The sequence below is a fragment of the Salvelinus fontinalis genome, chromosome 33 (assembly GCF_029448725.1).
Source record: "Salvelinus fontinalis isolate EN_2023a chromosome 33, ASM2944872v1, whole genome shotgun sequence".
Lineage (NCBI taxonomy): Eukaryota > Metazoa > Chordata > Actinopteri > Salmoniformes > Salmonidae > Salvelinus > Salvelinus fontinalis.
The window spans coordinates 49,578,972-49,606,634 of NC_074697.1; the positions used below are offsets into that span (position 1 = coordinate 49,578,972).

The 27,663-nt window shown below is 44.5% G+C and overlaps 1 protein-coding gene across 2 annotated transcripts; it reads right to left on the reverse strand.

Annotated features, from left to right (window-relative positions):
* Positions 1-4: 4 nt before the first annotated feature.
* Positions 5-27,607, reverse strand: LOC129832476 (coagulation factor IX-like). Of its 2 annotated transcripts, none has more exons than XM_055896576.1 (9): positions 27,511-27,607; positions 27,103-27,226; positions 26,380-26,546; positions 8,089-8,113; positions 7,857-7,970; positions 5,895-6,029; positions 5,536-5,795; positions 1,865-1,979; positions 5-1,381 (listed from the first exon to the last, which is right to left on the reverse strand). In XM_055896576.1, the coding sequence occupies exons 2-9, from the start codon at positions 27,170-27,172 to the stop codon at positions 831-833; spliced, it is 1,437 nt and encodes a 478-aa protein (XP_055752551.1). In that variant the 5' UTR covers positions 27,173-27,226; positions 27,511-27,607; the 3' UTR covers positions 5-830. The 2 variants fall into 2 exon arrangements, with proteins under 2 accessions (XP_055752551.1, XP_055752552.1); XM_055896577.1 differs by lacking the exon at positions 27,511-27,607 and adding an exon at positions 27,429-27,491.
* Between the last annotated feature and the right edge of the window lie 56 nt (positions 27,608-27,663).

Consider the following 27,663-nt stretch of genomic DNA (forward strand, 5'->3'; position numbering starts at 1 on the left):
TCTCTTGATTTCTCTTCTTTATTTGAGAAAGGTTACCTATGGCTTTGAACTATATCAATCTCATTTCACTACTGTTGATGTCTTAACAGGACGACGCATTGATTTGAGTGAAATAATTCAAACTACTTATTGCAACACATGTACTGTTAAGTTTCAATAAAATTTCATAAGAGTCCTAAAACTTTGGGGTACATTGTTTTTAATGGGGCAGGGAAACTGAAAGTGCTCTGGGAACCAAATCGTACCTGATTAACAATATGCACAGTTTGTATGTGGTCAAATCTTTGGTAACTTGTAATATGTTATTCACAATAAAATGAAATAAGGTAACTAACTGGTTGAAGCTCTATTCATTGCATTTCTATCTGCAATGTTCTGACATGATATCCAATTTATACATCATGACGTAAAATGCAGTTATCTGAACGCTCTGTTGCAGTGTATCCTCGGAACTGACCCTCTGGTGCAGCTCATTCCATAACTTGTGCATTTCTGTAGAGCTAAAAAGGATTGGACAGTTGTACACTATATGGTTTAAATTCCTCAGAGGGCAATTAAAGGCTAATGCCTATCAGATCCAATCTACATAAATTGTTTAGGGGCTAGGGTTTGACTTGGAATTCATTATCAGCCACTCCAAATTTGTTCCTTGGCCCTAACCCTCCGTTCTTCGCAGGTGTGTAAGCAATATGGTAAAGTGCCACCATTAAACTGCTTGCACCTTATCCAGACCCTTCAGATGATCAAAGCTGCAAACCATCAAAGGGCGGGCCAAGGGGTAGGGAATGAATTGGGATCGTCTCCGAGCTGCACCTCAGGTATGTGAACTGTTATGCACCTGCCTTTTCTATAGTATCTTGTATCCAGGGCAGGTAGTTCCCTAGCCGGGTGTAGATGCCATACTTCCCCTTGGCGGCACACTTCTCCCCCCAGCTCACCACCCCTGTGAGGAACCAGGTCCCGCGGTAGTTGACCACAAAGGGACCCCCACTGTCCCCACTGCAGGCGTCCAAGCTGGCCTCCAGGTAGCCGGCGCAGAACATGTTGTCCGTGATGACCTGCTCCGTGGAGCGGATGCACTTCTGCTGGTCGACCACGGGCAGAGCGACTTTCCTCAGGAAGCGCGAGGAGCGCCCCAGGTACTGTGTGGCACCCCAGCCTGTGACCATGCCCCTCACGTCCTCCCGCTGGAGGTGGAGGGCCAGCTGACCATTGGGAAGGCAGGCGGGCACCGCCACGGGGCTCAGCACCACGGGGGCAGAGAGGTAGACGAGAGCAATATCGCTATCGAAGGTGTAGTCGTGGAAGTGAGGGTGGACGACGACCTTCGCCACTTTGATCTTCTGCTCGTCTGGGTCGGGACGCCGCTTGTCATAGTCCCCTGTAAAACACAGACGGGCACAGTGGATCATCAACATGTTGCACTTGAGTTCTGAGAATATGAAATGTACTTATTCATGTCACTAGGGGAGAGCGGGTAATGTATGACATTTTACATTATGTCAGGATATGTTATTGTTAGCCGGGAGGGATCCTCTGGGAGAAGAGACACTGTGAGTTTGGGAGGAGTGAGCACTTTGGGGTAGAGGTCAGATGAAGTGAGGAAGAACAGATATCACTAAGGTTCTGTCTAGCAACAGATGCATTGGCTGTTCAGATGTGCAGGAGACTCAGAAGGAAGGGTTAAATATCAGTGCTTGTGTGAAATGTCGTCTGATGCAGCTGTTTTGACCCTCTGGGAGAACTTGGTTAAGCTTTCATTGTGTTAGGTTCTAATTCTCAGAGAACAAAAAACTCAACATAAACTGCTAGAGCATTTAACAGTATGCTCACTCCTTCTAAACAGTGGATCACATAGCCTCACCGATAGTCACATGGTCAGGGATTTCCTGCATGCAGTGTGCGGCACTGACCACCCACCGCTGACTGATCAGAGTTCCCCCACAGAAGCCATACCCATCCTCCCTCCAGAGCATGACCTGCAGGGACATGGAACAGGTATTAGGGGCCTGCCACAAACACTACATGCATTAGGATTTCTGAGATTAGTGCCAGTAGAGCTCCAATCAAGACTATCTTACCAACGGGACATTAAAAATGAATATCTTATGTTTCATCGTGGCTAAACAACGACATGGATAACATACAGCTGGCTGGGTTTTTGGTCCATCGGCAAGATAGAACAGTCGCCTCCGGTAGACAAGGGGTGACGATCTGTCTATTTGGTGCACGAAATCTAATATTAAGGAAGTCTCAGTTTTGCTCGCCTGAGGTAGAGTATCTCATGATAAGCTGTAGATCACACTATTTACATGAAGAGGCGATATATTTTTTCGTAGCTGTCTATTTACCACCTCAAACCCGATGCTGGCACTAAGACGGCACTCAACGACCTGTGTAAGGCCATAAGCAAACAAGAAAATGCTCACCCAGAGGAGGCGCTCCTAATGGCCGGGCACTTTAATGCACGGAAAATTAAATCCATTTGACCTAGTTTCTACCAGCATGTTACACGTGCAACCAGAGGAAAAAATACTCTAGACCATTTTTACACCACACACAGAGATGCTACAAAGCTCTCCCTCGCCCTCCATTTGCCGAATCTGACCATCACTCTATCCTCCTGATTCCTGCTTACAAGCAAAAACTAAAAGTAGGAAGTACCAGTGACTTGCTCAATAAGGAAGTGGTCAGATGATACAGATGCTAAGCTACAGGACTGTTTTGCTAGCACAGACTGGAATATGTTCCGGGATTCTTCCGATGGCGTTGAGCACCACATCAGACACTGGCTTCATCAATAAGTGCATCGATGATGTCATCCCCACAGTGACTGTACATACATACCTCAACCAGAAGCCATGGATGACAGGCAACATCAGTACTGAGCAGAGCTACCGCTTTCAAGGAGCGGGACTCTAACCCGGACGCTTATAAGAAATCCCTCTATGCTCTCCGACGAACCATCAAACAAAGCGTCAATACAGTACTAAGATTGAAACAGACTACACTGGCTCTGACGCTCGTCGGATGTGGTAGGGCTTGCAAACTATTACAGACTACAAAGGGAAGCACAGCCGAGAGCTGCCCAGTGACACGAGCCTACCAGATGATCTAAATAACGTCTATGCTTCGAGGCAAGCAACACTGAAGCATGCATGAGAGCATCAGATGTTCCGGACGACTGTGTGATCACCCTTTCCACAGCAGATGTAAGACCTTTAAACAGGTCAACATTCACAAGGCCGCGGGGCCAGACGGATTACCAGGACATGTAATCTGAGCATGCGCTGACCAACTGGCAGGTGTCTTCACTGACATTTTCAACCTGTCCCTGACTGAGTCTGTAATGCCAACATGTTTCAAGCAGACCAAGGTACCCTGCCTAAATGACTACTGACCTGGTGTACTCATGTCTGTAGCCATGGACTGCTTTGAAAGGCTGGTCATGGCTCACAACACCATTATCCCAGAAACCCTAGACCCACTCCAATTTCAATACCGCCCCAACAAATCCACAGATGCAATCTCTCTTGCACTCTACACTGCCCTTTCCCACCTGCATAAAAGGAACACCTATGTGAGAATGCTATTCATTGATTACAGCTCAGCCTTCAACACCGTAGTGCTCTCAACTCAGCTAAGGACCCTGGGACTAAACACCTCCCTCTGCAACTGGATCCTGGACTTCCTGACGGGCCACCCCCAGGTGGTAAGGGTAGGCAACACCACAACTGCTACGTTGATCCTCCCCCATGCTTATGCTGCTGTTACTCTCTGTTTATTATCCATGCATAGTCACTTTACCTCAACCTACATGTACATATTACCTCTACCTCGACCAACCTGTGCCCCCGCAGATTGACTCTGTACCGGTACCAGCTGTACAGACTCGCTTCTGTTATTTTACCTCAATTTATTTTTGTAAATAATTTCTTAACACTTATTTTTCTTCAACTGCATTGTTGGTTAAGGGCTTGTAAAGTAAGCATTTCACTAACACCTTTTGTATTTGGTGCATGTGACAAACACAATTTGATGTAGTAACCAAAAAAGTGTTAAACAAATAATAATAATATTTTAGATTCTTCAAAGTAGCCACCCTTTGCCTTGATGACAGCTTTGCACAGTCTTGGCATTCTTTCAACCAGCTTCATGAGGAATACTTTTCCCACAGTCTTGAAGGAGTTTCCATAGATGCTGAGCACTTGTTGGCTGCTTTTCCTAAACTCTGCGGTCCAACTCATCCCAAACCATCTCATTTGGGTTGAGGTTGGGTGATTGTGGAGGCCAGCTCATCTGATGCAGCACTCCATTATCCTTCTTGGTCAAATAGCCCTTACACAGCCTGGAGGTGTGTTTTGTGGCATTGTCCTGTTGAAAAAACAAAATGTCCCACTTAAGCGCAAACCAGATGGGTTGGCGTATCGCTGCATAATGCTGTGGTAGCCATGCTGGTTAAGTGTGCTTTGAATTCTAAATGTATCACTGAGTGTCACCAGCAAAGCACCCCCACAACATCACACCTCCTCCTCCATGCTTCACCGTGGGAACCACAAATGCGGCGATCATCCGTTCACCTACACTGCGTCTCAAAGACACGGCGGTTGGAACCAAAAATCTCTAATTTGGACTCATCAGACCAAAGAACAGTCTCTTATTATTATTGGTGTCCTTTAGTGGTGGTTCCTTTGCAGCAATTTGACCATGAAGGCCTGATTCACACCGTCTCCTCTGAACAGTTGATGTTGAGATGTGTCTGTTACTTGAACTCTGAAGCATTTATTTGGGCTGCCATTTCTGAGGCTGGAATGAACTTGTCCTCTGCAGCAGAGGTAACTCTGGGTCTTCCTTTCCTGTGGCGGTCCTCATGAGAGACAGTTTCAACATAGCGCTTGATGGTTTTTGTGACTGCACTTGAAACTTTCAAAGTACTTGACATTTTCCAAATTGACTGACCTACATGTCTTAAAGTAATGATGTACTGTCGTTTCTCTTTGTTTATTTGAGCTGTTCTTGCCATAATATGGACTTGGTCTTTTACCAAATAGGGCTATCTTCTATATACCACCCCTACCTTGTCACAAGACAACTGATTGAGCAAACAAAGAAGAAACCTGTTAATTTAAATGCATTCCAGGTGACTACCTCCTGAAGTTGTTTGAGCTTTGCACACTTGTGGCATACTCTATCAAGGCAAAGGGTGGCTACTTTGTATTATCTCAAATATAAAATACTTTATTGGTTACTACATTATTTCATAGTTTTGATGTCTTCACTATTATTCTACAATAATACAAATAAAGAAATGCCCTTTAATGAGTAGGTGTCCCCAAACTTTTGACTGGTACTGTATTTATAAAAAATAATGCTGCATTGTCGACACAATACACTCGAATACCGACGTTGTGTCCTTCACATGTTTCATTTATAAATCACATCTTTTCTTATTGAACAAGTTGGGAACAAAAAAGTTTGGGAAAAAAAACTTTTTCTTCAGATTTGTGCCTACGGAACACCACCTCGTAGGCCTACCTGCCATGGACTTCCTCCCTGCCTCTCCAGCTGCCCTCCCACTATCCGGTTGTCTTCATTAACACCCTCCATGTGTTCAGTGCTGTTCCCCCCTGGCTGGGTTGAGTTAATCCCACACAGGGTGGAAGTTGAGTTCCCTTCTCCCTCCAAGGAAACGTTGAGGTTCCCATCAGAGTTGCAGAGGGTCAAGGCCTCAGACTCGTCCAGCAGAGAGCGATGCAGGGAAGCCTCACTCTGCTTCTTCCCACAAGGGAACGCCGCTGGCAATGAAAATGTACAGGAAGACCATAACCATCTAGAGCATATGCCTCTAGAGACAGTAAAGAAATAGGTGATTTGTTTTTCAGTGCTTAGTCTACCTGCTTCAGAGCAGGTCTTGCCGTCCTCATCTAATTGGTAGCCCTCTGCACAGCTGCACTGGACCCCTGTGGTGCGCTCCTGGTTGGTGCAGTAATGCAGACAGCCGCCGTTCTTAAACTGGCACTCAAACACCTCTGGAGGAACAGAACAAGGTTCAACGAAATGGCCATTTCATGGTATTAGAAGAGTAGAAAAGAATTGACTCTTAAATTGTATTTTATTGAGCAGGCAATTAGCAATTTTTTTAACCTGAAGGATCCTACAGTATCAATCTAAATTAGCATTCAAATATTTCCTACTACAGTAATTAGTATGCTAGCAAGTTTTATAAACAAGTCCTAATTCTATTGTTTAGATTGGGCATTCAGACCCCTTGACTTTTTCCATATTTTGCTACGTTACAGCCTTATTCTAAACAGTACATGTCAGAACAAAAACCAAGCTATGACAAAATAATTGTCCGTAAGAGCTAAGAGACAGGATTGTGGCGAGGCACAGATCTGGGGAAGGTTACCAAAACATTTCTGCAGAATTGAAGGTCCCCAAGAACACAGCAGCCTCCATCATTTTTAAATGGAAGAAGTTTGGAACCACCAAGACTCTTTGTATAGCTGGCCACCCAGCCAAACTGAGCAATCAGGGGGGAAGGGCCTTGGTCAGGGTTTTCACACTGACAGGACAACCATCTCTGCAGCACTCCACCAATCAGGCCTTTATGTTACAATGTCCAGACGGAAGCCACTCTTCAGTAAAAGGCACCTGAAAGACTCATAGAGAAACAAGATTCTCTGGTCTGATGAAACCAAGATTTAACTATTTGGCCTGAATGCCAAGTGTCACATCTGGAGTAAACGTGGCACCATCCCTATGGTGAAGCATGATGGTGACAGCTTCCTGCTGTTGGGATGTTTTTCAGCAGCAGGAACTGGGAGACTAGTCAGGATCGAGGGAAAGATGAACGGCGCAAAGTACAGAGAGATCCTTGATGAAAACCTGCTCAAGAGCGCTCATGACCTCAGACTGGGGCGAAGGTTCACCTTCCAACAGGACAACGACCCTAAGCATACAGCCAAGGCAATGCAGAAGTGGCTTTTGGGACAAGTCTCAATGCCCTTGAGTGGCACAGCCAGAGCCCGGACTTGAACCCAATCGAACATCTCTGGAGAGACCTGAAAATAGCTGTGCAGCAAAGCTCCCCATCCAACCAGACAGAGCTTGAGAGGATCTGCAGAGAAGAATGGGAGAAACTCCCCAAATACAGGTGTGTGCTACGCTTGTAGGGTCATACCCAAGAATACTCAAGGCTGTAATCGCTGCCAAAGGTGCTTCAACAAAGTACTGAGTAAAGGGTCTGAATACATATCTATAAATTTGCAAAAATCTGTTTTTGCATTATTATTGGGTATTGTGTGTAGATTAATAGATTCAAATAATTTAGAATAAGGCTGAATACTTTTGTAATATGTTGGTTTTCCCTTCGATGGGAGCAAAATGTGAAAGCAATGTGGAGAGGTCACATTCCACTCATTCAACTACGAGAAGGGTTGTACAGTAACTTCGGCAAGTGGTTTTCCAACAACTGTCCTGTAAGTGGTCCAGTGAGGTCACATTCACAACAGAATCCGCCGTGCCACAACAGTTGGGACGTGTTGTACAATGATTGTAGACCAGAGGAGGCTGGTGGGATGAGCTATAGGAGGATGGGCTCATTGTACTGACTGGAATGGAACAGAGTCATATGTTTGATATCGTTCCATTTATGCCATTGCAACCTCCTATAGCTCCTCCCACTAGCCTCCTCTGTTGTAGACATGCCAGTGTGAACGGCACCAGTCCTGTAACAGAGCAATATTCAGTGTGGATTCCAGTCTATGACTGGGAGGTCCAGGGTCATGTAATTCAGGAGGTGAGAGTTTATAGACACAGGAAAACAGATGGATTATGACTGAGTAAAACCATACCTATTGCACAGGTTTTCCCATCGTAGCGTGGGGGACACAGACAGAGGTATCCATCCCGATCGATGGTGCAGATTCCTCCATTCTTACATGGGTTGTAGTGGCAAGGATTTAGATCTAATTCACAATTCATACAGAGACATCTCATCAAAGCTTTCCTTTTAAGTGGCAATGTGGATTTTTGATGTTTTCAAAAAAAATAAAAAAAAATCGAATGAAGCAATACGGTACTCACTCTTATACCTATACCAAAACTCCATCTGTAAGATAAAACGAAAAAGGAACGCAGTCAGTTTAAATGTGGTATTTTGAGCTGTATGCGCTTTAGCCTACTCCTCTGACTATCCTGTGATGTAAGAAGGCCTGGTTACTTACACCTTGCATTAACATGTGGGCGGGTGGGTTCAGGGTCATGAAATATTTTGTGATTAAGGGCGGGCGGGTTGAATAAAGAGAAAACAATGCATAATAAAAATCCATAAATGTATACATTCTTGTGCAATTCGTATCTATAGGCTACATTGAGTTTTTCTTTCCAAAAAATGTATCTGCCATTAGTGGGTAAGCTTAACAGTGGGTTTTGAGTCATAGCTAGCTAATGTTCTTTTAAAAAGAGGCTTTCTCACTTTGATGACAGACTAAACTAAGAAAAGTCCAGGAACAGTGGTCCGAAACACATACCATGTATGTTAGCACTAATTAATATATTACAACTAATAATAGGCTATGTCAATGTGTTTTTAGAAGGGAGCGTACTAATCTTATGAAGGTATCTGTAAATCATATGTGCAATGGAGCGTATGAGGAAGACTCTCCGGGAAAATCTGTCTCCCTCCAGCAGGTGGCGTTTTTCATCCATCAAGCAAGGACTATTTGTATGAAGGTCAATGAGAGAGTGTCACATTTTTGTCAACAAAAACATGAATGGTTATTTGATCGAATAGAAGTGGTTTCGATGCATATTCCTACCATTTCTCTTCCTTGAATATAGGCGGTTTATGTCAAAAACCCTCATTGAGTATTCCAAAAATGATTACAATAACGAGATGTATCCACCAATCCAAAGAAAGAATACAAAGCAGCACAGAGGTCTGTCTAGCTTCCTAACTCCCCAGGGTAAGAAGAGACATTTTTAATTTCACCTTTATTTAACCAGGTAGGCCAGGTGAGACAAGTTCTCATTTACAACTGCGACCTGGCCAAGATAAAGAAAAGCAGTGTGACACAAACAACAACAGAGTTACACATGGAATAAACAAACGTACAGTCAATAACACAATAGAAAAATCTATATACAGCTTGTGCAAACTGAATTAAAGAGGTAAGGTATTAAATAGGCCAATAGTGGCTTAATAATTACAATTTAGCAATTAGACACTGGAGTGATATATGTACAATTAAAAAAATACAGGTGTGCAAAAGAGCAGAACAACTAAAACCATTATGGGGATGTGGTAGGTAGTTGGTTGGATGGGCAATTTACAGATGTGCTGTGTACAGCTGCAGCGATCGGTAAGCTGCTCTGACAGCTGATGCTTAAAGTTAGTGAGGGAGATATGTCTCCAGCTTCAGTAACTTTTGCAATTCGTTCCAGTCATTGGCAGCAAAGAACTGGAAGGAAAGGCGGCCAAAGGAGGTGTTGGCTTTGGGGATGACCAGTGAAATATACCTGCAGGAACGCGTGCTACGGGTGGGTATTGCCATGGTGACCAGTGAGCTGAGATAAGGTGGAGCTTTACCTAGCAAAGACTTATAGATGACCTGGAGCCAGTGGGTTTGACAAATATATAGCGAGGACCAGCCAACGAGAGCATACAGGTCGCAGTGGTGGGTAGTATATTGGGCTTTGGTGACAAAACGGACAACTTGATATACTGACAACCTGTATCTACCAACCAGTAAGAATTCCGGCTCTCACAGACCTGTTCGTTTTTCTTTAAGAAGCCCTCCTGTTCTCCACTCATTGCCTGTATTAACTGCACCTGTTTGAACTCGTTACCTGTATAAAAGACCTGTCCACACACTCAGTCAAACAGACTCCAACCTCTCCACAATGGCCAAGACCAGAGAGCTGTGTAAGGACATCAGAGATACAATTGTAGACCTGCACAAGGCTGGGATGGGCTACAGGACAATAGGCAAGCAGCTTGGTGATAAGGCATCAACTGTTGGCGGAATTATTAGAAAATGAAGAAGTTCAAGATGACGGTCAATCACCCTCGGTCTGGGGCTCCATGCAATATCTCGCCTCGTGGGGCATCAATGATCATGAGGAAGGTGAGGGATCAGCCCAGAACTACACGGCAGGACCTGGTCAATGACCTGAAGAGAGCTGGGACCACAGTCTCAAAGAAAACCATTAGTAACACACTACTCCGTCATGGATTAAAATCCTGCAGCGCACGCAAGGTCCCCCTGCTCAAGCCAGCGCATGTCCAGGCCCGTCTGAAGTTTGCCAATGACCATCTGGATGATCCAGAGGAGGAATGGGAGAAGGTCATGTGGTCTGATGAGACAAAAATAGAGCTTTTTGGTCTAAACTCCACTCGCCGTGTTTGGAGGAAGAAGAAGGATGAGTACAACCCCAAGAACACCATCCCAACCGTGAAGCATGGAGGTGGAAACATCATTCTTTGGGGATGCTTTTCTGCAAAGGGGACAGGACGACTGCACCGTATTGAGGGTAGGATGGATGGGGCCATGTATTGCGAGATCTTGGCTAACAACCTCCTTCCCTCAGTAAGAGCATTGAAGATGGGTCGTGGCTGGGTCTTCCAGCATGACAACGACCCGAAACACACAGCCAGGGCAACTAAGGAGTGGCTCCGTAAGAAGCATCTCAAGGTCCTGGAGTGGCCTAGCCAGTCTCCAGACCTGAACCCAATAGAAAATCTCTGGAGGGAGCTGAAAGTCCGTATTGCCCAGTGACAGCCCCAGAACCTGAAGGATCTGGAGAAGGTCTGTATGGAGGAGTGGGCCAAAATCCCTGCTGCAGTGTGTGCAAACCTGGTCAAGAACTACAGGAAACGTATGCTCTCTGTAATTGCAAACAAAGGTTTCTGTACCAAATATTAAGTTCTGCTTTTCTGATGTATCAAATACTTATGTCATGCAATAAAATGAAAATTAATTACTTAAAAATCATACAATGTGATTTTTGGGATTTTCTGGACCTCTACATGCTTTGTAAGTAGGAAAACCTGCAAAATCGGCAGTGTATCAAATACTTGTTCTCCCCACTGTATGTGAGAATGCTATTCATTGACTACAGCTCAACGTTCAACATCATAGTGCCCACAATGCTCATCACTAAGCTAAGGACCCTGGGACTTAACACCTCTCTCTGCAACTGGATCCTGGACTTCTTGACGGGCTGCCACCAGGTGGTAAGGGTAGGTACAACACATCCGCCACGCCGTTACTCAACATGGGGGCCCCTTATGGGTGCGTGCTCTGTCCCATCCTTAAGTTTGCTGATGACACAACAGTTGCAGGCCTGATCACCGACAACGATGAGACAGCCTATAGGGAGGAGGTCAGAGACCTGACCGTGTGGTGCAAGCTCAACAACCTCTCCCTCAACGTGGTCAAGACAAAGGCGATGATTGTGGACTGCACTATCGCCCCATAGCACTCACTTCTGTCATTATGAAGTGCTTTGAGAGGCTAGTTAAGGATCATATCACCTCTACCTTACCTGACATCCTAGACCCACTTCAATACCGCCCAAATAGATCCACAGACGATGCAATCGCCATCGCACATCCCATCTGGACAAGTGAAAACCTATGTAAAAAATGCTGTTCATTGATTATAGCTCAGCATTCACCACCATAGTACCCTCGGGCCCTGGGTCTGAACCCCTGCCTGTGCAACTGGGTCCTGGAATTACTGACGGGTTGCCCCCAGGTGGTGAAGGTAGTAAACAACACCTCCACTTTGCTTATCCTCATCACAGGGTCCCCACAAGGGTGCATGTTCAGCCACCTCCTGTACTGCCTGTTCACCCATGACTGCGTGGCCACGCACGCCTCCAACTCAATCATCAAGTTTGCAGACGACACAACAGTAGTAGGCCTGATTACCATCAATGACATGACAGCATACAGGGAGGAGGTGAGTGCTGATCATGGACTTCAGGAAACAGTAGAGGTCCACATTGACGGGACCGCAGTGGAGATGGTGGAAAGCTTCAGGTTCCTTGGCGTACACATCACTGACGATCTGAAAGGGTCCACCCACACAGACAGTGTGGTGAAGGAGGCGCAACAGCGCCTCTTCAACCTCAGGAGGCTTTTCCCCTAAAACCCTCACAAACTTTTACAGATGCACCATTGAGAGCATCCTGTCGGGCTGTATCACAGCCTGGTACGGCAACTGCACCGCCTTCAACACGAAGGCTCTCCAGAGGGTAGTGCGGTCTTACCAACGCATCACCGAGGGCAAACTACCTGCCCTTCAGGACACCTACAGCACCCAATGTCACAGTAAGGCCAGAAATATCATCAAGGCATCAACCACCCGAGCCACTGCCTCTTCACCCCGCTATCATCCAGAAGGCGAGGTCAGTACACGTGCATCAAAGCTGGGAACGAGAGACTGAAAAACAGCTTCTATCTTAAGGCCATCAGACTGTTAAATAGCCATCACTAGCCGGCTTCCACTCGGCTACGCAACCCTGCACATTATAGGCTGCTGCCCTCTAGACTTGGAATCACTGGCCATTTTAATAATGGAACACTAGTCACTTTTTAATAATGTTTAAATTATATTTACATACCGCTTTACTCATCTCATATGTATATACTGTATTCCATTCTACTGTATTGCGCAGTGGTCTACGTCACTGCAGAACCTGGTTCAATCCTGGGTTGTATCACAATTGTCCCAGCATCGTCCGGGTTAGGAGTTTGGCTGGGGTAGGCCGTCATTGTAAAATAAGAATGTATTCTTAGTTACATAGTTAAATAAAAAATAAATACAAAAAATACGTCAATGCCACTTCGACATTGCTCGATCTAATATTTATATATTTCTTAATTCCATTATTTTACTTTTAAATGTATGTGCATTGTTGTGAATCGTTTTTAGATACTACTGCACTGTTAGTTACTACTACACTGTTGGAGCTAGGAACACAAGCATTTCGCTACACTCGCAATAACATCTGCTAAATATGTTTATGCGATTTGATTTGATTTGGTTTTGACCATGAGAAACAAGATTCTCTGGTCTGATGAAACCGCAGCATCATGCAGTGAGGATGTTTTTCAGTGGCAGGGATTGGGAGACTAGTCAGGATCGAGGGAAAGATGAACAGAGCAAAGTATAGAGATCCTTGATGAAAACCTGCTCCACAGCACTCAGGACCTCAAACTGTGACGTAGGTTCACCTTCCAACAAGACAACGACCCTAAGCACACAGCTAAGACAACGCAGGAGTGGTCTCTGAAAGTCCTTGAGTGGCCCAGCCAGATACCTGTGCAGCAACTCTCCCCATTCCAACCTGACAGAGCTTGAGGGGATCTGCAGAGAAGAATGGGAGAAACTCCCCAAATACAGGTGTGCCAAACTTGTAGTGTCCTACCCAAGAAGCCTTGAGGCTGTAATCGCTGACAAATGTGCTTCAAGGTACTGTAAAAGGTCTGAATACTTATGTAAATGTGATTTTTCCGTAATTTTTTATTTTTATAAATGTGGAAAAAATTCTAAAAACCTGTTTTTGCTTTGTGGATATTGTGTAAAGATTGATGAGGAATATTATATGTTTTTAAATACATTTTTGAATAATGCTGTAACGTAACAAAATGTGGTAAAACTCAAGGGGTCTGAATACTTTCCGAATGCACTGTGTGTGTATATATATATATATATATATATATATATATAAACATTTGTCTTAATTTCCACAATTAACAACTAAATGCGTAATAACGTAGGCAGTTCATGCGAAAGATTGTTAGCCATAACCAGGATTTCCATGACAAAAATTTCATTTTTGTCAAGCAATTATTTTAGTAAACAATTATTGTGATTCATCCTATATTGTCCCTAACATCATTACCACATAGCAACAGATGTGGGATACACACACACACGCACCCTCATACACTCCTACACCGACCCCCACAAACAACCACAAGCCGAGCCAAACTCAACAAATGACTTGATCTGCGAATGCAAATACAGTTGTAGCCGTTTGAGAAGGCATGCAAAATTGAACAAGAATGGGGAGATTTGATTAACCAATCAAATCCTACACGATGGAGTGTTGTAGAGGTAGACCGATTATGATTTTTCAACGCTGATACCGATTATTGGAGGACCAAAACAAGCCGCTACCGATTAATTGGCTGATTTTTAAAATGTTTTTATTTATTTGTAATAATGAAAATTACAACAATACTGAATGAACACTTTTATTTTAACTTAATATAATAAATCAATAAAATCAATGTAGCCTCAAATAAATAATGAAACATAAAAAAATTAAATCATGCAAAAACAAAGTGTTGGAGAAGAAAGTAAAAGTGCAATATGTGCCATGTAAAAAGAACATGAGAACATATGAAAGCTGGTGGTTCCTTTTAACATGAGTCTTCAATATTCCCAGGTAAGACGTTTTAGGTTGTAGTTATTATAGGACTATTTCTCTCTACACCCTTTGTATTTCATATACCTTTGACTATTGGATGTTCTTATAGGCACTTTAGTATTGCCAGTGTAACAGTATAGCTTCCGTCCCTCTCCTCGCCCCTACCTGGGCTCGAACAAGGAACACATCGACAACAGCCACCCTCGAAGCATCGTTACCCATCGCTCCAAAAAAGCTGCGGCCCTTCCAGAGCAAGATTGAAACACTATTAGCGCGCACCCCGCTAACTAGCTAGCCATTTCACATCGGTTACACCAGCCTAATCTTGGGAATTGATAGGCTTGAAGTCATAAAAAGCTCAATGCTTGAAGCACAGGGAAGAGCTGCTGGCAAATGCACAAAAGTGCTGTTTGAATGAATGCTTTCTGCTGCCTACCACCGTTCAGTCAGACTGCTCTATTAAATATCAAATCATAGACTTAATTATAACATAACACACAGAAATACGAGCCTTATGTCATTAATATGGTCAAATCCGGAAACGATCATTTCGAAAACAAAACGTTTATTCTTTCAGAGAAATATGGAACCGTTCCGTATTTTATCTAACGAGTGGCATCCATAAGTCTAAATATTCCTGTTACATTGCACAACCTTCAATGTTATGTCATAATTACGTAAAATTCTGGCAAATTAGTTAATAATGAGCCAGGCAGCCCAATCTGTTGCATATACCCTGACTCTGCGTGCAATTAACGCAAGAGAAGTGACACAATTTCACCTGGTTAATATTGATGGCTAACCTGGATTTCTTTAAAATAAATATGCAGGTTTGTATTGATTTTAAGAAAGGCATTGATGTTTATGGTTAGGTACATTCGTGCAACGATTGTGCTTTTTTCGCAAATGCGCTTTTGTTAAGTCATCCCCCGTTTGGCGAAGTTGGTCTTCACACAGTTCGCAATGAGCCAGACGGCCCAAACTGTTGCATATAGCCTGACTCTGTTGCACAGAACGCAAGAGAAGTGACCCAATTTCCCTAGTTAAAAGAAATTCATGTTAGCAGGCCATATTAACTAAATATGCAGGTTTAAAAATATATACTTGTGTATTGATTTTAAGAAAGGCGTTGATGTTTATGGTTAGGTACACATTGGTGGAACGACAGTGCTTTTTTTGCGAATGCGCTTGTTAAATCACCCGTTTGGCGTAGTAGGCTGTGATTCAATGAGAAATTAACAGGCATCGATTATATGCAACGCAGGACAAGCTAGGTAAACTAGTAATATCATCAACCATGTGTAGTTAACTAGTGATTATGTTAAGATTGATAGTTTTTTATAAGATACGTTTAATGCTAGATAGCACCTTACCTTGGCTCCTTGCTACACTCGCATAACAGGTAGTCAGCCTGCCATGCAGTCTCCTCGTGGAGTGCAATATAATCGGCCGTGATCGGTGTCCAAAAATGCAGATTACCGATTGTTATGAAAACTTGAAATCGGCCCTAATTAATTGGCCATTCCGATTAATCGGTCAACCTCTAGAGTGTTGTGACCATTTCCCCAAGCATCTCTGTGCAGTCAGACCTTTGATTTTTTTGTGCCACCAGGGCCACAATTTGCCTCCTCTCAGATTGTCCAAGAGTGACATCAGTTGAATTTACATAAAGTTCTCTTATTACAATATATAACAAAAATATCACACAACGCAGCTAGTGTTGCCAGCACTACCTCCAACAGAATCCCCACCGGCTAGATACAAGGTTGTCAAGGTTCTCATTAGCAGAAATCCCTTGTATTTTATGCTCACCCATCTGGGGACTTTGGCTTTGTAGGACCAACCCTGCCAGGCAGGCTCAGAAACTTAAGAGGGCGGTGCTGCATTTGTGGGTCTCTGACAGCATTTATCTTTCTGTCTTGGCTGCGTATAGCATACTTGCAGTAGGCCTATGAAAAGGATAAGGACTTCTCCTTAGTGTATGGGTCACTCAGGCGGGTATCTACGGTATAGGGTTGGGGACTGTGCCATCATGAATGGACAATAAATAAATAAACTATATTTATAATTTATTTTTGAAATGTATATCCCATATCTGCACACAATTGAAAGCTCTCTCTGTCACAAGTCCTGCTCGCAGACACACATGGGCTCTGGCATTTGCAACCATTTTCCTTTTTCACTCACTTAACTTCACACTTTTCCAAATACACACCCCACCTTCCATCACAATACACCTGCACATACCCACACGTATTTGTAGTTTATTTCTTTATCAATTGTTGTATTTGATTGTTTTCCTATTTTTTTTATTTATTACAATCCGTACGATGGATAGTATTGGGTGTTCCATTACTCGACTCCTCTATGGGAACGTTGTAATATTTAGAATAGTCATGGAGTAGTCTTGGTGTCTCGGAACAATTGGTTATCAATATACAGTTATTCGACTACGAGAGTTCCAGGTTTCCCTTTTAATCTATTCACCTTGAAGAGTGGGTACAGAACTTTGCGCCGTCCGCAATTTCCTTCAGGATCGGATGATTTATGCATATTTTCGTGCCAGCAACTTTTACCCAGGCTTTTAACCATTATTTTATCTTTAAAGAATGCACATTTGGCAACGATTGGGATCTCATATCTCTGTGCGAAACGGTGTACATGCTGAGTTTGATTTTGCGACAGTATCGCCTGGGATCTGTAGTGATTCAAGAAATAATTATATCACTCATCTCGAGGCTCGCCTTGCCTTCAACTCCTTTATAGCTTTACTGACTAGTTCAAGTATGCCCAGTTTATCATTTGTCGACTTTAGTAAATCGGTTTCTACACTTACCATTCCCGGTGGGGAAAAGCATAAATTGTCTGTGTCCGTCGAGGGGTCTTGTTTTCTTTTGGGGATTGGTTCTCCATGCTTTACACTCCCAACATGTTTGGGTGTTGATTGTATTGGTGATATTGGTCGATACATTTATCTAGCCTTATAATTTGTTGTGTTATTTTCCAGATTGAAGGTTATTGCCCACGAGTATGTGGAGTGAAGTGGTAATATTTAGTTATGCTGCACCACTGTTTTCAGTCTGCAGTGACACCTATGCCTATTGAATCCATCCAGAAAGTTAATTTAGGCAAAAATGAAAGAAGGCTCACTCATGTTTAGGCTATCCTAACGTCCAATTCTTAAAAAACAGGTATCAACTACAGTAACAGTCCAAAGTTTGGACACACCTACTTATTCAAGGGTTTTTCTTTATTTTTTAAAACTATTTTCTACATTGTAGAATTTTTATTTCACCTTTATTTAACCAGGTAGGCTAGTTGAGAACACGTTTTCATTTACAACTGCGACCTGGCCAAGAATAAAGCAAAGCAGTTCGACACATACAACAACACAGAGTTACACATGGAATAAACAAAAATACAGTCAATAATACGGTAGAAAAAATCTATATACAGTGTGTGCAAATTAGGTAAGATAAGGGAGGTAAAGGCAATAAACAGGCCATGATGGCGAAGTAATTACAATATACCAATTCAACACTGGAGTGATTGATGTGCAGAAGATGAATGTGTAAGTAGAGATACTGGGGTGCAAAGGAGCATGATAAATAAATAAATACAGTATGGGGATGAGGTAGTTGGATGGGCTATATTACAGATGGGCTATGTACAGGTGCAGTGATCTGTGAGCTGCTCTGACAGCTGGTGCTTAAAGCTAGTGAAGGAGATATGAGTCTCCAGTGATTTTTGCAGTTCGTTCCAGCCATTGGCAGCAGAGAACTGGAAGGAAAGGCAGCCAAAAGAGGAATTGGCTTTGGGGGTGACTAGTGAGATATACCTGCTGGAGTGCGTGCTACGGGTGGGTGCTGCTATGGTGACCAGTGAGCTGAAATAAGGTGGGGCTTTACCTAGCAGAGACGTGTAGATGACCTGGAGCCAGTGGGTTTGGCGACGAGTATGAATTCGAGGGCCAGCCACCGAGAGAGTACAAGTCGCAATGGTGGGTAGTATATGGGGCTTTGGTGACAAAACGTTTGCTTCACTGCTTTTCTTAATTTTTTACCCCTTTTGTAGCTAGTGTCACACGGCTAGCTGGAGGGGTGGAATTACTAGTTAGCTCTCTCGTTTAGCTCAACCCACTAACGGCGTTGACTAGGCCGACCATCCTAGCGTCACTGTTTGTCGGTTGAGAGCCACGTTTCTTTTTGTCGCAAGACCAACATAGGACAAAGTTAGCGCTAGCTTCCTTTTGGCTAACTAGCTAGGCTAATAGTCCACGTGGTGAATGCTAGCTACGTTCACATTGTTAAAGGATTAGCTTCTCTGGCGAGCACTGTGCTACCTAGCTAGGCTACTAGCTCAAGTGGCGAATGCTGGTTAGGCTTCACTTTGTTCTCGGATTAGCTGTTTTCTGGAGCCATGGAACCTGCTAGCTCGGCCCAGAGGGCACCAAGCAAGTCCCCAGCTCCGGCACATCCATGCCTATGCGGGGGCGACCATTTCGGGCAAGGACACACACTCCCTGGGTGTCGAACACGCAGAAGCAGCATTTGACGACCCCCGGTCATGCATCCATTGCAGGGTTTTTGCTGCTAACAACCTCCACCGGAGAGTGCGCAGAGCAGCCCAACGTAGTTTGTCTCCGACTTTTAACTCGAGCGGGGAGACTGCCTCACAGACAACGCCCTCATGGGCTGACAGCTTTGATGGCTAACCCAAGAACCTTCACCCACTTTTCCTTTCGAGCCGAAGGAATTGTTTGGGCCGGGTGTCGCCGCCATGAGAACTTCGAAAGGAGGGCGATGCCTTCAACTCCGGCGATGCCTTCAAGGAATGGTGGCTACCTGGCCTACCTCTCCACAAGCCAGAGCTGCGTGGCAGGGAGAGGGCAATTAGCTGGCACCAGAACTTTCTGCCAGATCTACCCCACAGTTCAGGGTAGCCAACAGTTCACTCCGTGTTCTGGCCTGCCTCCTCTCGGGTGGTGCACAGACTTTCTTCCCACCACTATGGGGGAGAGGCACATTGGTGCTCATAAAATCCTACCCTTTGTGCAGCTACTCATTTTCATGCGTTTACTCTCAAGGAAGATGGAGGGAATCCACTATGCCCTCTGTGCCACGGCTCTCCCCCCAGTTAAAGTAGCTGGGGCAGGATGGCAAATTGTCAGTCGCCAGCAAGCACCGTCCCTATGTTCTTGTGTGTCAACACTTCCCATTTAAAAAAAAAGCCTCTTGTATCCAGGCGTCATGCCAAGGACAATGAAAAATATACATTCTCCATAGCTACCTGAGGTCGCTCCGGCATCACTGGTGAGCGAGAGTTGATCGAGCTGTGGTCAAGGCGGTCACCTCAGTTGGCCTGCAGGACGCTCGTTTTCACTTAAGCATTCTGCCAGTACACAGGAGGTTTCTGAAGTTTGCTTTTCAAGGCACAGCCGATGAAGTGTAGTGGCGAACATCAACCGACAGGTTGACTACACAGACTATCTGCCAGGATTATTCTTTGGCGCAGAGCACACTTACTGCCCATACACACGGCTCATGTCTCGGGCGTACTGAACTCATTTTCCAGAGGGAATCCCCATCTAAGGGACTGGAGACTCCTTCCCCAAGTGGTGAAACATATCTGGGAGAGATGGGGTTAAGCGTCCGTAGAGCTCTTCGCATCACAAGAAAACGCTTACTGCCTGTTGTTTCTCGTGCTAGCAGGAGACGCACCCCCGGTGGTTGGATGAGGGTGTTGCTTTACACTTTTCCTCCCCTCACTCCCCACTCTGGCCAGACTGAGGGGAAAAAGGCTTATACCTAATCTTGATAGCCCCTCAATGGCAAGGCAAGCTCTGGATAGCGCAGATCACTCTCCTGCTATATGACGAGCCTTGTCAACTACCGTTACTAAGTAGACGGTGTGAAAGAAGCCGGCGCAGGGGATGGCTGCCGTTTTATGGGCTCTTAACCAACCGTGCAATTTTGTTTGTTTTTTCATATTGTTTAATTTATCTTGTACATTGTTGGATTCGACATTTTGAACATTGAGATTTTAAATAAATGATAGGAAAGACGCTTATAATCAAAGGAGAAAGAGACTGGGCCTCTGTAGAAAGACAGATAGCTGTGGAATGTGTTGGGGACGGGAGCAGGGCACCGTGTTGATACAGGGGAGACAGATGGACATCTGTGGATTAGATGGAGGGGTTGAGGTCAGGAGGTGAGGACAGATTCCCTTAAGGGAGTAATAAGGGTTTGGTATCCTGTTACCCTCTTTCTGTTGAACCATAAGATGTAAGGATTGTCTTAAGTAGGATGTATATAACTGATGGAGAGAAATGTTTTGGTGTCTGAATACAGCTGTACAGAACCTTTGGGAAGAATTAAACTTGGTGAAAGCTTCTCTAGTGTCCGTGAGTTATTTACTCTGAAAAATAAGAACCTAACAACATAATTTTGCTGCTACCGTCTTATCACCGAAAAGAGCTTTTGGACAGTGATTACTCACCTTGAACTGGACAAATCATTTTTAACGAGTCGGACGAGACACCCGAGCAGGCCCTCATCCCCGTAATTCGCAGGAGATCGGGGTGACTTGTGAGGATCCGGTGACAGGTGGCTAATCTGCCTTTGCCATCAGTACTTTGGCCAACGTACAATCGCTGGATAACAAATTGGATGAACTACAAGCACGTATATCCTACCAACGGCACATAAAAAACTGTACTATCTTATGTTTCACTGAGTCGTGGCTGAACGACGACATGAAAATAACATACAGCTGGAGGGTTATACATTGTATCGGCAGGATAGAACAGCAGCCTCTGGTAAGACAAGGAGTGGCGGTCTATGTATATTTGTAAACAACAGCTGGTGCACGATATCTAAAGAAGTCTTGAGGTTTTGCTCGACTGAGGTAGAGTATCTCATGATAAGCTGTAGACCACACTATCTACCTAGAGTTGTCAACTATATTCTTCGTAGCTGTCTATTTACCACCACAAACTGATGCTGGCACTATGACCGCACTGAATGAGCTGTATACGGCCATAAGCAAACAGGAAAAAGTTAACCCGGGACGGCACTCCTTGTGGCCAGGACTTTAATGCAGGGAAACTTAAATCCGTTTTACCTAATTTCTACATGCATGTTAAATGTGCAAAAAGAGGGAAGAAAACAATACACCAGTGGTTCCCAAAAGTTTTATAGTCCCGTACCCCTTCAAACATTCAACCTCCAGCTGCGTACCCCCTCTAGCACCAGGGTCAGCACACCCTCAAATGTTGTTTTTTGCCATCATTGTAAGCCTGCCACACACACACTATACGATACATTTATTAAACATAAGAATGAGTGTGAGTTTTTGTCACAACTCGGCTCGTGGGAAGTGACAGAGCTCTTATACGATCAGGGCACAAATAATAATAATATAATAATAATCAATAATTTTGCTCTTTATTTAACCATCTTACATATAAAAAATTATGAATAACTCACCACAGGTTAATGCGAAGGGTGTGCTTGAAAGGATGCACATAACTATGCAATGTTGGGTTGTATTGGAGAGAGTCTGTGTGTGGATAATGATTTAAGACAGTCTGTGCTTGTATTTAGTTTTCATGCCAGTGAGGGCAGAGAATCACTTTCACATAGGTACGTGGTTGCAAAGGGCATCAGTGTCTTAACAGCGCGATTTGCCAAGGCAAGATACTCTGAGCGCAGCCCAATCCAGAAATCTGGCAGTGGCTTCTGATTAAATCCAATTTTCACAGAACCGCTTGTTGCAATTTTGATGAGGCTCTCTTGTTCAGATATCGGTAAGTGGACTGGAGGCAGGGCATGAAAGGGATAACGAATCCAGATGTTTCTGTCATCTGTTTCAGGAAAGTACCTGCGTAATTGCGCACCCAACTCACTCAGGTGCTTCGCTATATCACATTTGACATTGTCCATAAGCTTGAGTTAATTTGATCACAAAAAAATCATACAATGATGGAAAGACCTGTATGTTGTCCTTGTTAATGCAGATAGGAAAGAGCTCCAATAGCCTCAATTTTGTCCCGCACATTGAATATAGTTGCGTAGAGTCCCTGAATTCTAAGATTCAGATCATTCAGGCGAGAGAAAACATCACCCAGATTGGCCAGTCGTGTGAGAAACTCGTCATCATGAAAAAGGTCAGACAAGTGAAAATGATGGCCAGTAAAGAAAACTTTAAGCTCGTCTCTCAATTTAAAAAATACATGTCAATACTTTGCCCCTTGATAACCAGCGCACTTCTGTATGTTGTAAAAGCGTTACATGGTCACTGCCCATATCATTTCATAGTGCAAAAAATACACGAGAGTTCAGGGGCCTTGCTTTAACAAAGTTTTCACTGTAGTGTCCAAAACGTCTTGCAAGCTGTCAGACATTCCCTTGGCAGCATGAGCCTCTCGGTGGATGCTGCAGTGTACCCAAATGGCATCGGGAGCAACTGCTTGCATGCGCGTTACCACTCCACTATGTCTCCCTGTCATGGCTTTTGCGCCATCAGAACAGATGCTCACATGGACCGTTAGTGGAATTCCTGCGAGAGAGTAATGGTTAATGTGATTGGATGTTAATTATTTGACTAGGCTACCTGTATTTGACATTGTGTTGTTATTTCGCTTAACACTAGATGGTTTAATTTAATTTTTGGCAGTGAAACGAGGCTACTCAGGTGAGAAAAAAAAACTCACCCAAATGTATAGCCACGTTGGAAAATATAAATGGACTGTTTGAAAATGTGAAGAAAAGAAATGTCGTACCCCGCAATGGCATTGCGCGTACCCCAGTTTGGGAATACCTGCTTTAGATCACCTTAACTCCACACACAGAGACGTGTACAAAGCTATCCATCGCCCTCCATTTGGCAAATCTGACCAGAATTCTATCCTCCTGATTCCTGCTTACAAGCAAAAATGTAAGCAGGAAGCACCAGTGACTCGGTCAATAAAAAAAGGGTCAGATGAAGTAGATGCTAAGCTACAGGACTATTTTGCTAGCACAGACTGGAATATGTTCCGGGATTCTTCCGATGCCATTGAGGAGTACACCACATCAGTCACTGGCTCCATCAATAAATGCATCGATGACGTCGTCCCCACAGTGACTGCACGTACATACCCCAACCAGCAGCCATGGATTACAGGCAACATCCGCACTGAGCTAAAGGTTAGAGCTGCTGCGGAAGCTTATAAGAAATCCCACTATTCCCTCTGACGAACCATCAAACAGGCAAAGCATCAACACGGGACTAAGATCGAATCTACACCGGCTCCGACGCTCGTCGGATGTGGCAGGGCAAACTATTACAGACTACAAAAGGAAAGCACAGCAGAGAGCTGTTCAGTGACACGAGCCTACCAGATGTGTTAAATTACTTCTATCCTCACTTCGAGGCAAGTAACACTGAAACATGCATGAGAGCATCAGCTGTTCTGGAACAACTGTGTGATCACGCTATGCGGAGTAAATGTGAGTAAGACCTTTAAACAGGTCAACATTCACATTCACAGACGGATTACCAGGACGTGTACACCGAGCATGCGCTGACCAACTGGCAAGTGTCTTCACTGACATTTTCAACCTCTCCCTGTCTGTAATACTAACATGTTTCAAGCAGACCACCATAGTCCCTGTGCCCAAGAACACTAAGGTAACCTGCCTAAATGACTACCGACCCGTAGCACTCATGTCTGCAGCCATAAAGTGCTTTGAAAGGCTGGTCATGGCTCACATCAGCACCATTAACCCAGAATGCTAATCATTGACTATGGCTCAGCGTTCAACATCATAGTGCCCTCAAATTTCATCACTAAGCTAAGGACTATGGGATTAAATACCTCCCTCTGCAACTGGATCCTGGACTTCCTGACCCGCCGCCCCCAGGTGGTAAGGGTAGGTAACAACACAACTGCCACACTGATCCTCAACATGGGGGCCCCTCAAGGGTGCGTGCTCAGTCCCCTCCTGTACTTCCTGTTCACTCATGACTGCACGGCCAGGTCTGACTCCAACACTTTCATTAAGTTTGCAGAATACACAACAGTGGTAGGCCTGATCACTGACAATGACGAGACAGCCTATAGGGAGGAGGTCAGAGACCTGGCCATGTGGTGCCAGGATAACAATCTCTCCCTCAGCGTGATCAAGACAAAGGAGAAGATTGTGGGCTACAGGAAAGATTCTCATCGGCGGGGCTGTAGTGGTGCAGGTTGAGAGCTTCAAGTTCCTTGGAGTCCACATCACCAACAAACTAACATGGTTCAAGCACACCAAGACAGTCGTGAAGAGGGCACGACAAAACCTATTCCCCCTGAGGAGACTGAAAAGATTTGGCATGTGTCCTCAGATCCTCAAAATGTTCTACAGCTGCACCATCCTGACAGTTTGCATCACTACCTGGTATGGCAACTGCTCGGCCTCCGACCGCAAGAGACTACAGAGGGTAGGTACGGCCCAGTACATCACTGGGGCCAAGCTTCCTGCCATCCAGGACCTCTATACCAGGCGGTGTTAGAGGAAGGCCCTAAAAATTGTCAAAGACTCCAGCCACCCTAGTCATAGACTGTTCTCACTGCTACCGCACAGCAAGCGGTACCGGAGCGCCAAGTCTAGGTCCAAGAGGCTTCTAAAGAGCTTCTACCCCCAAGCCATAAGACTCCTGAACATCTAATCAAATGGCTACCCAAACTTTTACGATGCTGCTACTCTCTGTTATTATCTATGCATAGTCACTTTTAAGAACTCCACCTACATGTACATATTACCTCAATTACCTCGACTAACCGGTGCCCACGCACATTGACTCTGTACCGGTACCCCCTGTATATAGCCTCGTTATTGTTATTTTACTGCTGCTCTTTAATTATTTGTTACTTTTAGGTGTTTTTCTTAACTGCATTGTTGGTTAAGGGCTTGCAAGTAAGCATTTCACTTTCACCTGTTGTATTTGGCGCATGTGACATAACATGTTAGTTGATCTGCTGACCCAAGCAAACAGAGAGATTTTCAAGGCCCTCTGTGTCCGGGACGAATGCTGTGCATAAACCTGGGTGAAACCGGCGAGAGCCTTTGAGCAAAAGCAAACAACTCTTTGTGCCCCTCTCTCGTCAACAGTTATGTGGAAGCTATTATATTGGCCTATAGAAGCAAGGGGTTACAGCCTCCAGAGGGTCTAAGGGCTAACTCCATCAGAGGTATGGCTGCCTCTTGGGCACTGTTCAAAGGCATCTCCTTACAGGAGATTTGCTCTATGGCTTGTTGGGCATCCCCTCATACTTATATGAGGTTCTATCGACTAGGCGTCACTGCGTCCTCTTTTGTGCATATTGTCCTTAGCGTCGGGACCTCCGAGGGTTGATATTGAGAGTACCTGGCTTCGGCAAGCGTGTGCGATATGGGAGTTGGCCGTACGAATAATTGAAAGAGAACTAAAGGCTACTTGTGTAACCCCAGTCCTCTGATATTATGAGTGAGACATCTCACCACATTCCCCTACGCGCAAGCTCAGAGGCCAGGCGGGTGACTCATTAGTATGAGGTGAAGGGCTTGGATAGATGTACATGATTGGTTCTTCAAGCTACTTAGGAGATTCTGGTTAATTCCACTAGTGAGATCTCTCACTCATAATATCAGAGAACCGGGGTTACGCAAGTAACCTTAAGTTTGTCTTCCAGTCAAGATGATCCAATCACTATCTAATCAAGGCTCGGTGAGTCTACACATGGTATTAAAATGTATCTCTTATTGGTCCACTGTGACCAGATGAGGGCAGAATCAGAATGTGGTCAAAATCTGGACATAGGACACATGTTAGCGCAAAGTATAAACAGAGCGTTCATAAGCTCTGTTCCAGGGCATCAGTGCGCATTCCCTGGACCAGAGCTTTCATGTGATGGAGCTGTGCTAGTACCGTCTTCTCCTTGGTCTGGAAGATCTCAGCAGCCTCCTCCTGGGAACAGGTCTCCTCGTAGCACTCCCGCTCCAGGTTGCCGGGCATCATCTCCTCAAGGAAGAAGTTGGCCCTGGGCCGCCGGGGCCCTCGGAGCAGCTGCACTGCATGCCTCTGCTCCAGAAACACTGGGTACAGTGGAGCAGGGTGAAGTCGCCAGTAGACGTTGATCTTGAATCAGTTTAGCATTTTCCCCACTTATGGTTAAAGTTAAGATTGGGGGAGGGGAAGCTGATCCTAGATCTGTACCTAGGGGAAACTTCACCCCAGAGCGGGCACAATGCTTTAGTCCTGTGTGGCTCAGTTGGTAAGAGCATGACACTAACTAGGGCAGGGTTGTGGGTTCAATTCTCGCAGTGATCACCACACATAAAACATGTTGGCCTATGTACTGTAAGCTGCTTTGAAAAAAAAAAAGTGTCTGCTAAGTGGCATTCATATACAATACTGACATCTGCAACCCAGACATTGACAAGGGCCTCAAGAGCATAGATTTGCTGGTTTTAGTTGTGTAGCTTAATCATATCACTGAATTGAGTTATATTTTAATGTATGACACCCATCACACACGTAAATATCTCATTAAGTATCTAGTAAGCTGGAATTGAGGTGGTTTAATTAACGATTGCAAATACAGCACAATCAATGGGCACGTTCCACTCTGACTACAAGGTGAGGTGTTACCTTTTGATTCAAACAGGGAACAGACAGAGACCAGAAGTACTGTGAGGAGCCAACCGTCAGACTGTGACATTCCTGCGCTCCAGGTAGAAGTTGAAGGAAGGGAACTGGGATCAGCTAGACTTTTCTGTGTGGACAAAAGTATACAAAATGGTAAGAAAGGCAGGAACTGGACTAGGTAACCAGGAGTGCTTTATCCATATTACCACATAGAATTTCCTTGGTTAAAAACAACCAAATTGACAGCGCTAATCCTTTAGCAGTAGTGGTCTGCATTTCTGCGAATTCTATTGTTGTCTTTACTTAATCAGTGTCCATGTAGTACATACTTTGAGATATCTACTCTGTGCCTGGAGCACACATTACCCCTTCGGTTCACTAATCAAGATTTAGTTATGAGAAATAACCTACCGTTTTCTGTGGGTGTCTGCTAAAATGGTGGCATTTCCCCACAAGCTCGGCTATTGATCTTTAACTAAATTCTAAAATGTTGACACAGTGAATCATTGGCACTGGCCAGGGCAGCGTTCAAGGCACTCGACAGTTTTGCACTAATCATCATAC